At 28.0% G+C, this 18,201-nt stretch overlaps 1 protein-coding gene across 3 annotated transcripts in view; it reads left to right on the top strand.

Annotated features, from left to right (window-relative positions):
- The first annotated feature begins 534 nt into the window (after window positions 1-534).
- The window catches only part of LOC107447215 (uncharacterized), a 33,131-nt gene continuing 15,464 nt past the window's right edge, over window positions 535-18,201 (top strand). The window contains exons 1-2 of one of the 3 annotated variants that reach the window (XM_071183335.2): window positions 535-726; window positions 4,866-5,068. In XM_071183335.2, coding sequence (XP_071039436.2) covers window positions 4,996-5,068 — 73 coding nt within the window. In that variant the 5' untranslated portion in view covers window positions 535-726; window positions 4,866-4,995. Of the gene's footprint in view, window positions 727-1,099; window positions 1,229-4,865; window positions 5,069-18,201 lie in introns of those variants that run through there. The other 2 variants (XM_043049118.3, XM_087168018.1) reach the window with 2 other exon arrangements.

Raw genomic sequence — 18,201 nt, 5'->3', positions numbered from 1 at the left:
GAGTTCAATGTCTTCTGGGTTGGGGTCAAAATTACAAGGCTACGAAGTCGAACATTGATAGTCGTAATCTCAGAGTTGGGTTGGCTGTACAACGCTGGTTATAAAATAAAATAAAATATAACTGATTTTTTATAAATTATTAAACTAACGTATAAAATCGTTTAATTAGTAGTTTAATGCAATGATTACAAAAATTGTTCAAAATAAAATATCGCATCTATATTTTTCAAGAAAAAAGAATAACCCAATAAATTTATTCATTTAGCAATCAATCAAATCTTTTAGTTCAAGTCTTTAATTTTGAATAATATAATTAAACTTTGAAAAACTAAAATCGAAAATAAACTGATATTAGAAGACTATCATAAAAAACCGATGTATACGAATATTATAATATCAATTTCGGATTTTCCATAACAAATACAATAATCGACTGTTAATTGATTTGATTCTGATGACAGTCCAAGATATCTTCTTAATCTTCCTATTCCTATCTTATTTTAATCTCCCAATCTTTTGTTTACATTATGATTTGTTTGACCATTATAAGAATAAAAACGGGACTAGTCGTGTAGATATATATTTAGATTAATGTCACCAAGCTACAAAAGAAAAAAAAATAGCCATTGAATATTAAATTTTTTAAATATTTAATTTCAGAAGAAAATCTATGCTAAATATTTGTTTCTGGACTTTTTCTTCAATGGAATGAAATCTTTTTAGCAAGTAAGGCTTTCATTTTAAAAATTTTTTTTATTACAGTCGTCATGGAAGGACGGTAATGAAATAAATAAAAAAATAAATAAATAAAATGCGGGAAAATATTTCAAGTCATTTTTCATACATTTTTAAAGCATTAAAATAAAAAAAATTAACGTTATTCAGATCAAAATATTTGAGCTATATTAATTTTAGCAGTATTTGTACGGCTGTCATTGTAAAAGTATTATTTACGAAGTTCATACTCACACACTTTTTGTATAGATAAATTTTTCATAGATTTTGCATAGATAGGACATAGATTTTTCTTGTTTTTTTTTTTATGTAGAAAATACTATTTGAACAAGAGGTGAAGTATTTACGTAACGAGATTCAAATAAATATAGCTTCTTTTACTAATGACGCAATAGGAGTCGCTTTTACTTTTCAGTCCAGTGGATGTGCATTTACGCATCCGCCATTTACTTGAAATATTTGTTGTTCAAACACTTCTGTTTCTTTTCCTACAGTAAGTGCTTTTTTAAGCTTTAAATAAATGATCACTAATATTTTATTGCCTACATTTTATTACGTAACTTGTATAATTTTGATATCACTTGCACAAATGCTTTTGCTTCGTGCATTAGGTATAATTTGTTGAAGAATTTTCAAATTTTAAGTATGAAAATCAGTTTGATAGACGCATAACTTTTCTAATAATTGCTTCTCAGTTAAATCTAATAATCAAACTGAATTTGTTGCTGATAATGTGATTGACATTGATTATGATTCCTCAGGTTTAATTTGGATTTAATACCTTTCAGGTTTAATATTTTTTTTATAATTATTTTTGCCTTGTAATTTGAAGAGCACTATTAAAGTTGAACTCGGTTATTAGACTGAAATATAGAATTTAAAACGGAATACAAGTGTTTATTAAACATAAAGTATGGAGCTATGAGGGAGCTGCTTAGGGGATAGAGCGTTCATCTTTGAATGAGGCGAAACGGGTTCGAATCCCCTCGATGGCTGATCGATGAGAATACCGCACCCGACTCGCACCGACCACAGTGCTCACGTAAAATATCTTTAGTGGTAAACGGATCTTGTTTTAGAGACTCTTGCCGTCAGGCTAAAAGTGGAAGATTTTCAAGGTTTTCCTCTCCGTGTAACGCAAATGCGGGTTAGTTTCATCAAAAAGTCCTCCACGAGGTAAATTTCTTCCAATACTTGATCCAGGAATTATATTTCTGGGTTAGGTTCAAAATTACAAGGCTACAGTGGTGAATATTTATAGTCTTAAACCCGAAAAATTGGTTGAAAACCCGGTTGTTCAACGACGGTTATAAAATAAACATAAAGTATGACGGAGAAAGAAGAACGTATTTTTCGGTTTTTTTTTAAGGTAAAGAACAATCAATGCATGCTTATGCGAACCTACAATTCTCGGTTCTCGAAAAGTTCATTACTACTTTATCTAGCTGAAGTTAATGCTAATCGGCTCTTCAACAAATTCAGATCGTGTTCGGTATGAAGCTGGTATATAGTCTTCTTTTTCTTTTCTTTTGCTACTTCCCTTTTCTTTTTCTTTTTTAATTCTTAGTATCCTTGTGCAACATTGATGATAACAATAGAGTTAAAATTCTTGACGTAGTAGGGCTACGAGTGAGTATAAATTCATTATTTTAGCAGTTCTTGAACTAATAAAATATTTTATAAATTGGGCGATAAGAACTATTATTGATATTTTTTAAATCAATTTGATGTAGATGAAAAATGACTTAGAAACATTAGGAATGTTTCAGCTGAAAAGAAGAACTTGCATTAACAGTCCTTTTGTGGATTTGTACAATTTTGTATATTTTTCTTTTTGAAAATACTTAAAATGATGATTATTAATGCATTATTAACGTTTTGTTATTACATTGAAACAGCGAAAGTATTTATTTCCTATAGACTGGAATTTCTTTTTATAGTAACTATTCTTGTTTGTCTTTAGTAACTATTCTTTATAATAACTATTCTTATTTTTCTTTAATAACTATTCCTTATAATAACTATTCTTTTTTATAATAACTATTATTCGCAATAACTATTCCTTAAGTATATTTTTTTAGCATTCACGATTTAATTAAAATTTATAAAATCTGCCAATGTCACATTTTCATATCATCTGTTATTCTGGATTATAAAAATTCTCTCTTTCCTGCATTCAATGTTCAATTAAAACCTAATTTTAAAAATAAGAAACTCTATATAAAATATGATAGAGATGTACCTACATCTTCTAATAAAAATAAACAATGCAAATAAAAAAAAATATCATAATCTAACAATGATTAGATTTTTTTGTTATTTAACATGCATTTTAAACAAACAATTTTTTTCAAATTTCATTTTTTAAAACAAAACATTAGTTTAAATTTTTTCTCTAAATTTATAAACTTTTTTTGAAAATCTGGATTGAGCTCAAACCTGTAAAAGGACACAAGGAAAAAAATTCCTTTTGCACCAACTTTGAATCTTAAAAAGCCAAGCAAGAGGTTTCATGTTTTTTAGTCCTGTTATTAATTTTAAAGAATTTAATCTAAAATATTTAATTGAACTTGTTTGCTATGACATTTTGCCATATAATAAAACATGAAATTAAAATAAAAACTACTTAAAAACAATGTGAAAATAGCTTAAATAAAGTCACATAAACAAATATACGATCGTTCCAGTACTGCGAGTCATGGAATAAGTATAATATTTTAATTTGCTGCAACTTTGTGGTGATCTGGTACAACTTGAACCATATTATCTTACTTTTTAAACTTGATTACACGGTGGTTGAACCTAAAAGGAAACATGGTGCAGCTTGAACAATATTATCTTACTTTTTAAACTTGATTACACGGTGGTTCAATCTAAAAGGAAGCATGGTTCAATTTAACACTTTATTGAGGTTATAGAAAATTTTTGCCATATTATAGTTCAACTTTGATTCGATTTTTGTGAGATTATACAATGAAGAATCCTTTTTAGAGTCAAAACACGGAATCAGTTTTTTTGAATTTTGTTTTCTATTCTTATAATTATCAAAAATCCCTTACCACATCGATAGGTTTAGGATTTTTTTGAATTGCTAAATTATAAATATAATTCTAAATATATTTATTCATAAATATAATTAATTACTAATATACTTAATTAATTATAGATATAATTAATTAAACACTTATGCAACAAAACAATGAGCAGAAAAATGTAGTGATTTAGTTTTGGAGTTCAAAACATTTAAGAACTATAGTACGCTTAAACATTTTCTGGATATCTTAGGGCAGTGTTTCCCAAAGTGTGGTACGCGTACCCCCTGGGGTACGGGAACAGTTTAGCGGTGGTACGCGTTCTTATACGTAGGTTCTTACAACAAGCGAAAATTTCACGAAATTTTATTTAAAAACAAAGCTAGCCATAAAAATTTACGATTACGTATTTTTCTATTGGCTATTTTTTGCTGAGTTAACAGTTAATAATTAGTGGTGTCAACAGCCAGTTGTGATTTTTAACTTTTGTGCAATTTTCTTGTAGTAAAAAACACATTCATATTTTTATTAGTGGTACACAGCGTTTTGAAAAATTTAGAAAGGGTACACTAAAATAATAAATTTGGGAAACACTGTCTTAGGGGAAGGGAAAGAGGATATCTTAGTAATATTAAACTATATAAAAATAACATTCAATTTTAAGGAGCTAAACTAATAACAGTTTTAAATCTATCCAGCATTAAAATTTCTTTGAGATATAGATTTTCAATATTAAGTATTTTTATAGTTTTAATACTTAATTGTTGAAGAACATAAACGCATATCGGTGTTTACAGGCTAATATCACATGCGATATTTTAAAAAGAGCGTACCTTATGCTTTGAAACTGGTGCAGCATCATATATTTATATCCAAGGTAAAAATGGAGCACTATCACCTGCTTAATTGCAAACATCAACTTTTAATCCTCGCCTCCATTTTTTATGAGACGCTGAACAATAAGTTATATTTATTCGGAAAGATCTTTTTGTATTGCCTGCCAGCCATACCCTTCATTTCAAAATAATATGACTCTCCAGATGTGGCGGCAGACATTTAGAAATGATGCTAATTTTGGCTCTTTTATTTTGGGCGTAGGTTGGGTTCACCTTCCCATTCACACTCGCCACCTCTGAAGATTTGTCAGTTTTAATATCCTCTTCAGTGCGTTTTTTTTCCTTCGTTCGGAATTTTGGAAAAATAAAGATAATTTGCCATAACTTTGGATATGCTAAAAGAAGGAAGTATTTTCTTCGCCTTGTGCTTGCTCATGACAGGATATTTGTGGGCACCAATTTCAGGTAATTAAAAATCTTTGTGTACGTATATGTTTTAAAAGTTATCGGTTTTGTCAACAACATATTTTAGAATTATGTTTTTTTTAATGTTTTTTTATTCTTTTATTTATTTATTTTTTTGTAAATCATGTTGACTATTGGTGGCTGAATGTAAAAGACCAAAGACGGCACAAATATTATTTCTTTTTTATTGTTAATATCATTTTGGAGAAGAAAAAAATAGAATTTTTTTTTTTAAACAAGAAAATGTTACATCCACAGAGAAAGAGTTATTGACATTTATTTAAATATAATCTGCTTCTGCAGGGTAAGCAAAAAGGTACTTTGCTAGATTCAGGTCAAAAATATTGAATATTTCATCCATGTTTCAGCGTAATTTAAAACAATGCTTCAGCAAAAATTGTCTAAAAAAGTAGGTTTCCTTATATTTTTTTTGTGATGATCAAAAAATAAGATAATAATATGTGTAGTACAGATACTCTTGATGGAATAGGGGGGCTAGTGTGGATAATTTTTATAAATTTGTAGAAGTAATTTACTAAGCATAATTTTTATCACATTTACTTCATAAATTTGAACGTTTTTCTTGATTTTAAATTGTACAAAAACTAATTTGATCATATTTTTCTTAATAATCTTTTTTTCTTTAAGTAGTTTTTTTTCACATTAGCCTAGTGTGAACAAAAGCAATAAAATTATACATTAAGTTATAAAAAAGCAGGTAAAATCAAAACAAAACTCATTTTAGTTTAAAAGTGTATTCTTGAAGCAATTTTTATTAGAATGATGTAAGGCTTCTTAAATATTAATGTATCATTAAGAAACAAGTTTTTTTTCCGACCTGTATAAAAATACTTTTTAAAGCAAAACATCCGCATAAGAAATCAACAGTTAAAATTTATTTAATAGAAAATATTGTTAAAGTAATAACATTCAGCTTTCATTTTATTAAGTAATTTTAAAATCAATTTAAATTATGAATTGAGTGACAAGTCATACATTAATCACGAGAACGAACTTTTAAAAGAATATCGGGACAACAGCTGCAGCCAATATTTTGAATACTAATAGTGGTTACGATAATAATAATGATAATAATAGCAAAAAAACAAAGGTTAAAAAATTAATTTAACCTAAATTTTCCTCGGCACAAAATTTATAATATGTATTATAAATTTAGTATAATAAATATGTACAAATATATGAATGTATTATAATTAAATATGTACAAAATTTAGATAGGGTAAACCAACCAGCGAAAGAACACTACCCAGTGAAGGAACATTTCATATATATTGATTAAAAATAAGAATTTGAAGCTTTTCTTTATATTGATTGGTAACAATAGCTTACTGCCAAACAATAGGAAAATAGAATAAAGTATTGAGATAAGGGGGTGTTTATTCTCTGGATCACCAAACGATGAAAAACCAGAGAAGGAACAAGTGCTCCTTTACTGGTTTTGTTTCTAAGTTAATGAAAATAAAAGATAAACTTCAATTCTCTTGTACCTTTAGTGATGTTCCGCATCAAAAGTTTGTTAAAAATACGAAAAACAACTTCTGACCAATGAGGGAACAGGCATATTCCTTTACTGGGCATAGATTTCCCAGTGAATGAACAGTATGTGTTAATACGTTGACACTTTAATTTTCAATTCATGATTACAAAAAAAAAAATTTACCATTTTTCAAGTATTTATATGTTATAATTTCAAGAATAGGCTTGTTTTCAAATATTTGTATGGCTTATAAATTCACAAAGAGCATTAAAAAATAACCAAAATTAAGTGTTTCTTTACTGGGTGTTCATTCGCTGGTAAGAGCTGTTCCTTCACTTGGTCTTCTTACTACTTGTTATTTGAACCTCCAAAACTTTAAAACAATATTATGTAAGATCTCTACAATTTTTTTACATAATTTGCAATTAGTAACAAATATGTTGACACTGTCATTTAACTAAAATTACGAATTTTGAAATTAATATGATTTTTTAAAAGGCAAGCAAAGCTTAAGTGTACCTTCACTGGTTAGTTTACTTTACTCTAATTTAATAAATAAAAGTCAAAAATGTCGAAACAAATTGTGAATAAATTAATTACCTTACAAAATCAATTTAATTTTGTAAATAAATACCCTTATTAGTGATGTGTCACCCTCATTATCACAGATATTTCAATATGTATGTGCCCAAAATGCCTTCTCAACTATTTTTTCAACACTCGTAATAGTCCCATGAAGTCATTTGTTCGTTTTAATTTATAATTACTTAATTAAATTTAATATAATAATGTGTGATAAGTATGATAATTTATAATGTATCTATTATTATTTTGAATAATGAATAAAAATTATCTTAAGTAGCTATAAAAAAAAGCAAGGATTTGCTATTCCATCAATCTTGTTTTATAATTTACAACAATACAACAACCAGGTGTGTTGTCACACTACTGCCACATAAAAATGTATAACAGTGTAGCGAATCTGTCAAATTTTTAGAGACATCAGATTAATATATTATCAGATTAATGTATTAACACGTGTGACTTCGACAAAAAATTGCATTTTTTTTTCTATTGTTGGGTGTTATACACACTTTATAGAGCAGGGGTTTCCAACTTACACGAGGCCGGAGGCCACAATTAAAAACACCAGTCAAACGGCGGACAGCAACTTCGTCAACATTTTACATAGGACTATTTTATGCTTGAAGGAACATTAAATATTACTGTCAGATTTTTCTGAAGTTGTTAGAAGCAAAAGTATTGAATTACAAATAATAATAAATATTTTCTTGAATAAATATTTTCCTGGATGCAAAACCTGAGAAATAAATTTTTTTGCACCGTTGGAGTGTTAAATTTCACAGAAGCGAAGAAATTACTTTTTTTAACAAAAGAAAAGTATTTTAAACCCGTATAGATTTTTTGAGAAAATTGTCCACAAAAACGAAAAAAAAATGACAACTAATATATATTTAGCTCGTGAGCCACAAAAAAAAAGGCTTCGCGGGCTGTTAGATGGTAACCACTGTTATAGAGGATTTCAATGTAACTGTAGAGAATCTTCTTGAATTTAAAACAACTATAATTATGTTCATTAAAAATATGTGACATAAAAATATACGTCAAAAGCAATTTTTTTTTGTTGTATGCCTGTTTGGGCAGTGGGGGTGCGATTGTTCCTGTTTTTCAGCGGCGTCATCTATGGCCAGGAATTAGACTTCTGCCACGCCATTCACACAGCCACAACCCGTTTATACGACTGGTCACGTTCGCACACAAAGGAGAAAGGGCATAGAACACTCAGAGGGAGGAAGAAACATCCATGTCTTGTCCGGGATTTGAACCCAGGACCTTTCTGATGCAAGGACAGTTCCCTGCCCCTTACACAGGCCGGTCGGCAGCAATTTTTTTTTAATTTTAAAGCAAACCCTTAAGTTTATCCAAAAATCCAATTATTTGAAGTGTGTGTTATGGATACCCAACACAATCTGAAAAGAAAAACAAAATCATATATGTCTCCCTCTTTATGAGAACTGCTTTTTTTTAATATTCTTATATTAACTGTTTATTTATATGAACTGCTTATATAAATTAAATACAATTTACATTTCCTTAAAAATGCATACTAATGAAATTTTTTGATGACATTACCCAACTCTCTCATAAGAGTTTTTATGACATAAGAGTTTTTTTTAAGAGTGTATGTGAGTTTTTAAGATATGTGTGTGAGTTTTTTATTTGTGTATGTGAGTTTTTAAGATATATATTTTTAATTTTGGCTTTCCCAGCTAAAAATAAAATGCAGAAAATTTATATATATACAAAAAAAAGAAGAAAAAAAAGAAAGAAACTTGCAGTTTTGAGACTGTGGATATTCGGTCGATTCCGTCACAGAATATTTGAGATTGGTACTAATACAAAATTACTGCAGTCAACAAACTTTAGTAATTCTGCAGTTCTTCTAACTTAAAAATGTTTGTGCATGTCACGTGTATGTTAAGAATTCGTATAAAAATTTAAGAAAGTAATAATCAGAAACTAATATACAATCAAGAAAAAACAGAACAAACAAAAACATTATAAAAAGTTGAGAATTTATTAAAGAGGAAAACAAGGTTGAAGACATCAAAATCTGTTTGATTGCTGAAAGAGTCTCTCTCTCTCTCTCACTTTTACAACAATATAAAATAACTGCAGTTTTTTCTGCAAATACATCAGATAATATATTCCTTTAAATTTATTCCAGTGTTCATCTTTTTTATATTTATGATTTCAAAGTGACTTCACGTAAACTACAGTAATTTAGTCGACAATAGTTTAACAATTTTTTGAAATGAATTATTGAGAAATTGCTTCACATTAGCAGCAAAAGTATTTCTTAACATTTTTAGAGTTAAGATTGCGCTTCAAAAAGTCTACTGTTTACTGTAGAATAACTTCAAAAATACTTCAAAATTAATATTTTTATTAAATAAAACCCAGCTAAATATAAATTGCAGTTTTTCTACAGAATTGAACTTATATCATACAAAAATATTACAAAAAGCGTACTGATCAACATATTTAGTAATACTCTACCGAAGAATGCGTGACCAATTCGTTGAAAATAAGAAGATCGATAAACTTATAAATAAATTCATAACCGTTTGCAAGAAAATTTCTTTTTAAGGAAAGATGTGGAGATCTAAAATCAATATGAATCTAATCAAAGTTAGACTCTTCTTACTTACACAAAACAGCCAAGCAAACATGTACTCAAAATAAAATAAATAAATACTGTTCTTAAATAAAAGTTCGAAACATACAGTTAAAATTATAAAACTGATTTCCTAACAACAATTTTATACAAAAAAAAGAAGAAAAAAAAAAGAAATTCTTATGGGCCAAATTTTTTTTTTTGAATTGTAAAACAAACATTGAATCACGTTAAAATATGTATTTTTTAAAAGACAAAATTTTGAAGCAAATTGATGGAAAAATGCTCATGAAATCAAAATTTTAAAAAGCTAATTGTTTTAAACTCGTACTTTTAAACAGTGATTTCTCTTTGCTTGCATGATTTTTTTTAGGAAATTTTGCTACAACTCTTTTAAGTTGAGAAATCAAATTTCAATTCAACAAGAATAATTCAACAAGATGATAATTATGCCTCGACTGAAAAAAGAATTTTAAAAAAAAACTATAATTCATAATTGGAAAGACTATTTTAGTGTTTACATATTATGCTTCTGATGTAAAAAAAAAAAAAAAAAAAAAAAAAAAAACTAACTTAATGAGAATAGGCTATAATTATTATGTCCATGATACATTTGAACGAAGCATAAAAAAATGGGTAGAATCTTTTTTAAATGCTCCATCTTGCGCTTGTCGACTCTGCCAAAGAAAGGAGGGAGGGGAGACGTAGGTGATTTATCATGGCTTCTTTTCTCAACAGTTTAAAATGTCTAAAGTAAAGAGAAAAAAATTTTTTTTCATTATTTTTAAATTAATCGCTTTGAAGAAAGAAGATTATGGTGATACTTAAGGAAAGCGTGAAAATGTTTCAGAAAAATAATTTATGGCCGCTACATTTCTGATTAATCTCTCTTTTTAAGATCCTGTTCGTTTTATTCTGTGAAATCAAAAAATTCATTAAGAAAAGTTAGGATAAATTGAGCGTTAATATTTCCCGAATAGTACAGTCGAAACTTTCCAATGCGGGTGCGGCATCGTACTTATCATAGTGTTCCATGAAATTATTTTTCATTTGGGCTCTGTTTTTCTTCTTTTTTTTTTTTTGTTACGTGAACTAAACTTTTGAATTATAAGCTAAAATAGAGGTCAGGGATTTATCTATTACTATGTAGAAAATTCGAAGCATATTACAAATCTGCACTTTTGAGAAAAACCAAAAAAAACAAGCTGAGGAACATTCTTTTCAGTTGCCACCGAAGACGATGTGTGGGATACTAAACTGTTGATGTACGGCCTAATAACCATTTTTCCAGGTACGACATGGCTGTATGAAAAGTCACTTGACCATGACATATTCCGTCAGTCTTATTGTTTCAGTGGCATTGATATGTTGTTTACTGCTGGAAAACTGTTGAGCTGTATCTATTTATTTTTCTGATTTTTCGGTGGGGTATTAAATACGCCATGTGAGTACTTGCGTTAAAATATAAAGCTCGTGTAGTTGAGCGTTAAATAATAATAAAAAGGTTAATAGGCCTAACTTTGTCATAATTGCGAAAACATAATACTGATAACCCTCTTTCTAGCACTGATTACCATTATTATTATTGTTATCGATTCTCGATTACAACATTTCTTTTAAAACTCTTTGTAAAACTATATTTTTTAAAATAATTCATTTGAGTTTAACTGACAATTGAAAATATATCAAAAATAAAACAAAAAATCACATAACCGCTTATAAAAAGGAAAAATGGAGTATTTTTTAAAAAAAAAAAAAATCACAGTAATGAAACAAAATCATAGTATATTTTTCAATGATAATTCATTAGAGAAACCATGAACAATAATGACATCAATTATAAAGAATGGAATTTTTCAATAGTTAACTACTTTTAGTCGCTCAAAGAACATTTAATTTCATGACATTATGTAAACAAATTCAAATCCGTAAAATAAAATTTCACTACAAACAGAAGTAGAGAAGTTTCAAAAATCTCGTTATAATAATCAACAAAAGCAACGTAAAACAATTATTGCATCTAAAAGGTTGAAATGATTAAAAGATGTTTGAAACAATATGTGAACAAGTTTTACTCATTACAGTACAGGCACAAGCAAAATTCGTCAAAATGTAAACTTGGGAATTTTTCTTTGTATAAGTAATTGTTTTAATCCCAATGCGTTTATATTTTTTTTGAAATTTATCCGAGGTTCTATTTTGGAGAAGCACTGTATATCTTGATAACATTTTAAGGAATAAGTATTATTTTTCGTTGAAAAGTTCCTCATTAAATGATTTATGAAGAAATTGTTTTTCAAGGTATTGTCATTGCGATAGGAAATCACTGTTATGTCATATCCTTAAGTGTAACAAAATTCTTAAAATTATAGAGGAATTGGGCAAGGAGGAAGTAAGAACTACAAGCAATTGCAAATAACTTTGTCACCACACTGTGAAATGAAACACTTTTCATTTATTCAAGGTTGTCATTAATTGTTTCGCAATAAAATTCAATTTGAAGCTCTGGAAACATAATTTCCATCTAAATCAGGAAATAGGGACAATATTTTCTTGATGTTAATGACTTCTCGATTCCTTCAGATGTAAGAATAGCTTCATAATAGTAAACCTTTCAATTTAAGCTAAAAAAATGCGCATCTATCTCACATTTTATTGAAAGACTTCGAAAATAAATTGTTTCTTCTCTTCACTAAAGGACATTTTATCGAGTAGTTAATTTGATTTTACTAGCGTTAATAAAAACAAATCATAATCAACCAAAAAGTAATCAAAACTGTTTTAAAATAGAATTTCCATGAGATTGGAGTGATTTTCAACTAAAATTGAAATATTTGAGTCGTATAGCAACAATTTAAAACTCATTTCATGTGCTTCAAATGTAAATAAAATTTAATAGATGATTTTTAAAAAGATATAAAGTTATGTTAGAAATTTAAGAATTCATTTTAATTTTCACAAAGAGAAGATTAACTCTAGTCAACTAAGCATTCTTTTAGTAGACTACAGACTAACAGACTTTTGTCGAGTCCACAAAAAGAATTCGAGTTGTTAACGTACTACTTTGGATCGACGAAGAAGAAAATTTAAAAGTTTTTTCCTTTAGCCGCGTTATTTTTTTCTGAAATAAATAAAGGTAATATGAAAAAAAGCTTGTTTTTAAATCATTATCTATGAGTCAAATTTAAATTATAAGTTACCGATTAACACTGATTTAAGTTTAGTTATCTTGTACTAAATATTTAGTATATTGAAATTTTTTTTTTATTTATAAGAAAACCAAGTAACTTATTTTTAGAAAACCTTTTAAGTTGGGAATATTTTGAAATACTTCCAAGAATTACTCATAAATGATTGAAGTGCGAAGAATCTGATAACAGTTTTCGGTATTTAAGCGTTGAAAGCCATGAGAAAAGTATCTTCGCACTAAGAGATGAAAAATTACCATCAAACAGTGTTTTAAAAGGCAAAATTCTTTTTACAAGTTGAACACATTCTTTTTAACAAACACATTCTTGTTGAGAATTTTGATCTTCAACTATATTTTAACGCGTCACCAGTTCGAAGAAAAAAAAAATACTGGAACTTCATCATCGATATTTAAAATGGATAAAATCAACATTTGCTTTCAATTTTAACAAACAGTTAGAGTAAAAGATTTGTAAAACAAATAAATAAAAATTGAATAGTTCAGAACTTCCTATTATAGTGCTTTATTAAGGCTAACTTATTATTGCGAACAAATCAAAGCTAAAACCTTTCGTCAAAAATGCAGGGAGAGAGAGATGGAAATCGTAGATGCCTGCTAATATTTTTAGTTGCTTTTTGTAGTATGCTAGTAAGAGAAAAGGGGTACGCTTCTTCCTGTTTTCCAGTGGCGCCATCTATGGCCTAAAGTGCGACTTCTGCTCCACACTCGTCACAGTTCGTTTATAGGCATAGCCACCATGACTCTTGGTGGCTATGTTATAGGGTGGACCCATTCATCCACAGATCGTAATTTTGACCTGAACCTGGGAACGATCAGTACCCCCGAGGTATGATTTGTTATGGGAACATGTAGGTTTTTGTGACCCCGATAGGTTTTACTTGCACCAGCCACCATTTACCACACGGGGGAGTCTTCAGCAGCGGGAATCGAAATCACAACCTCTTGGACGTGGGCCCAATGTCCTACCAACCAGGCTATCCTGGCCATTGGTCGTTTTATGAATGATATTTCATCATCAATATACGGAATTAGTTTTTGATCACACATTTTTCAGTCATGAGGTCGGTTCCTATCTTTCAAATTTTTATTGATAAACTAGTCGAGCTGTTCCCTACTTTTTAAATAATACAAACCAATAATTTCATAAGAAAAAAAAATGAGGCACATTATTAACGTTGGCGAGCTTTTTATGCTAGACACATCTCGAACTGCGCGTTTAGGGAAATGAACACAGCTCGAGATCCGTGTTTAAGAAAACGAACCAAATAAAAAATGCTCCTTTTCAATTTTTAACTCAAATTAACTCTTCGTATTCGGCACATAAAACGTTAAAACGGTATTTTTAAAAAAATTTAAATCCACGCAATAATTTAATACTTGTTACTTAATTTATAAGATCTGTGACAACCTTGTAAAAAAAAACTGTTAACTTTTAATATCTTTTCAAAAAAGACTAATTTGAAAAATGTACTAAGTCATTTATATAAATGGTATGCATCACGTTACAAATTTATTTTGTTTATTAAGAAAAAAAAAACAGTTATTATAAGTGAAGTTTGAAATGCGGAATCCAATGCTATGTACATTTTCTTAAACACGCATACGCAGGTACAGAATAAAAAGCTCACAGACGAAATATACAAGAAAAAAATTTAATAATAAACCTTAATTACCCGGATAATAAACTCTTTTAGTTTTTTTTTCTTGGAAAGAAACACATTGTCAAAATTTGGAACTTCTATCTTGGTTAAATAAAACGTTTTATCAAGGTATTCATGTGTTTCTTAACATTCAAAATGAGAAACTAAAAAAATTTCATTTTGATACTAGTAATTGTATGAGTAAATTGGGGAATTTAGCCCAAAATTGACAGCAGTGTTGAACAACATGTTTTAACCAAAATAAAAGTCGTAAATTTAGACCATGTGTATTGTCTAAGACAAATAGAAAAACTAAAAAAGCTTTATTTCGATATTTTGTAACTATCGGGGTAATGGGATGCCTGTAAGTGACGTAGAGTGGGTATCTCGATCCTGATTAGTTGTTGAAACGTGACATTTGTTTATGTTTCCATTCTATTTCGAGTATGCCAAGCCCACCAAACATCAATTCTCTTAACAACCCAGATAAAAAACCCGAATTGGTAAGCATTAGTTTTGTAAAGTGATTTTGGGTTCACGGTCTTTTATTTTTAAGCCCATACTTAGTTTCATTGTGAAATATCCAGAATAAACATTCTAACTATTTATCTGCATTAACTAAAAATGTAAATAATTAATAGGTGTATACAAGATAATGGGGATTAACTTATGTCTTACAATTAATTTGTTTCAAATTAGAATATAACCACCAAGAAGAATATAAATTTTTATTTATGTGTGTGGAATTAATATAATTAATTAATGTAACTTAGTTTTAATAATCGGCGCTAGAACTGCTAAGTATATTGAGGTGTAAATATATGAAGAAATATAATTATAAAAATTCTGAGAAAATTATAATTTCTCAAACGTAGGCTATTTATAAAGTCTTAATACAGAATTTAAAAAAATGATTAAAACTTACAATAATATAATAAAAAGTTATAAAAATGAAAAATAATAATTAATTATAAAAAATGATAAAAGAAAAATCAAACGCTTTTTAGAAAAGAAAATGTTTGTTTTGAAGTATTTTTTTCAATCTTACATTCACCATCCGGGATTTTCTGTAAATAAGGATAATAATTTCTCGATAAATTTTATAATTTATATCTATTGCTTTGTAATTTTGCTGAAGTTTATGTTTTGTATTTGTCTGAGAATTTTTTTCTTTTCATTTTTAATAGTTTAAGACGCATACGTACATGTGAATATGTGTGTGTATGTGTGTTAAAGCAAAGGAAAAGGAAAATCAAAAAACCAAAAATATTTTAACACAAAAATAATTTTATATTTTTTTTCTGTTTCATACATTTCAATCTCTATTTGAATTATTAAATTTTCCGTTTGAGTATTATTTATTTTTGTATTTTATTATTATTTATTTTTATTTATTTACTCTCTTTTTTAACGTGAATTTTCACCACATGTTCTATATTAATTCAGCTTTAGAAAAATGGAATTCAGATGAAACATCTGTTAGCGTGTAGTTTGATAATCAACAAACTAAATTCTTTTTTTGTGTGGTTTTTTTGTTATTCTACTCTGTCTACAGTTTTAAAATTTTCTTTTGATCACATCTTGAATTCTCACAGATTTAATCACAAGATTTCAATTTTTTCACTGAATATTTTCTTCTTCACGCAAAGACAAGCACGATTCCATAAAGAACATAAAAAAACTAATTATGCATGGAAGTTGCCAGGTAAACAAAATAAAAATATATCACGGTTAAAATAAAATACACAAACAAATAATAATCTAAGTTAAGTAAAATACGAAGAAGAAAAATGGCTATATTTTAACAAATTCGAAGTGCGATGCGGCGTTGTATTTAAATAACTTCATGTTAACATTAGCAGTTGAACATTGGTAGTCGAAAACTCAAAATTGGGTCGACTGTTCAACTACGGTTATGAAATATAAAACTAGGCTATGAAATATAAAACTATCAGCGAGTGCTAAGGTCTTAGGTCACATGTCTGGATATCAATGATCTTTTTCTTCTTGAAGTGCAAGTAATAAGAAACTGAAGGGGATGTTACAAATTGATTGACGGTCATGCTAAAAAACAACATCTTCTGGCGAATCATCACCATAGGGTTTGGCAGAGAAAATATACGCACCTATTGCTGTCCGATGAGAAAATTTGGTGTTTTAAAATGTCTCAGCGAACAGAATAATAATAATTGTAATAAAAAAAAATACTGTCTAATGAGAACTAAATAAATTGCTGGTAAACAATAGCTTTTATTAAATTTATTTTAGTTTTAAAACAGTTCGAATCCCGCAAAAGAAATTGGTGGCTCGAGTTCAGAATAACGAAAAAGGAAAGAAAAAAAAAATAAAAATCTGGGGGAAAAAAAAGATCTAACCTCTTCATCAGCTCACACGATTATATCCGCAAAAAGGAGTGCTTTCTTATATATATCAATATAGCCAAAGCAAAATATATCAATACAATAGTGTGAGGAGCACGGAAAAAAATTTTTGAAACAAGAAAAGAAGAAAATATCTGATTTGTTGATTTATACTATAAAAGAAATGATTTTAATTTTAATATCTATAAACTAATTGCCTGGAATTCTAATGTTTCTAAATACAGCTATTTAAATATCATTTTGTTCAAATGAGTAGAATTTAAAGAATATGTAGTAATGTTTATTTATCCAAAAAACAAACTCTTTCAAAATTTGATAAAAAAAAAAAAAAAAAAAAAACAATGGATACCCAACTAAAGTAATTAAATTCTATACAAAATCATGAGTTAATTGCATGTTATTGTAAATAAATTAAAAAACTGCTTTGTTAATTTATATAATTTTTATCATGTGCAAATCCATGGCTAAAAATATGTGCAAAACAGGCAATTCATGCTTCTTTCTCTCTGCTTCCTCTTTTTTTTACTTAAATAAAAGTTCATTATCTAAAATCAGTAAAATTATATAATTAAATATCTATCTCATTAATTATAAACTTCCTTTTATCCAGTATAATATTACCTTGTGCACATCCATTTTCGGACCCATTCTTTTTTAACTAACAAATCAAGCATGTTTCAGTACTGCAGTAAGAACGCACTATAAAACAAAACGCTTTTTCCTCTTGCGCTTCTGTTTTCATCTTTTGTAATCTGGCAATCTTATTACAAAAATATTTTAAATCATTCTTGAAAATTTTCCCAATCATGTAAGTTCATTTGAATTCGCTTTATAGATTTCGTTTTACGTTTTGTTCTGTTTTTTTTTCTTTACATTTTATTTCCTGCTTTTTACGTGATATTTATTACTTAATGTATTCGATTTTATTCTGTTTTAAAAATTTCTTTTCAGTGCTCCTCACACTATTGTATTGATATATTTTGCTTTGGCTATGTTGATATATATAAGAAAGCACTCCTTTTTGCGGATATAATTGTGTGAGCTGATGAAGAAGATAATATCTTTTTTTTCAGGACTTTTATTATTATTATTATTTTTTAAATTATTTTCTTTTTCTCTTTTTTCATTATTCTGTGATTTTTTTTCAAGTTTTCTCTACAGTTTGAACTTATTTTATGAGTTGTATATACAGTAAATAAAACTT

Source organism: Parasteatoda tepidariorum, chromosome 7, assembly GCF_982258835.1.
Source record: "Parasteatoda tepidariorum strain Cologne lab strain chromosome 7, Ptep-v5.0, whole genome shotgun sequence".
NCBI lineage: Eukaryota > Metazoa > Arthropoda > Arachnida > Araneae > Theridiidae > Parasteatoda > Parasteatoda tepidariorum.
This window is presented reverse-complemented; position numbering and strand designations above follow the sequence as displayed.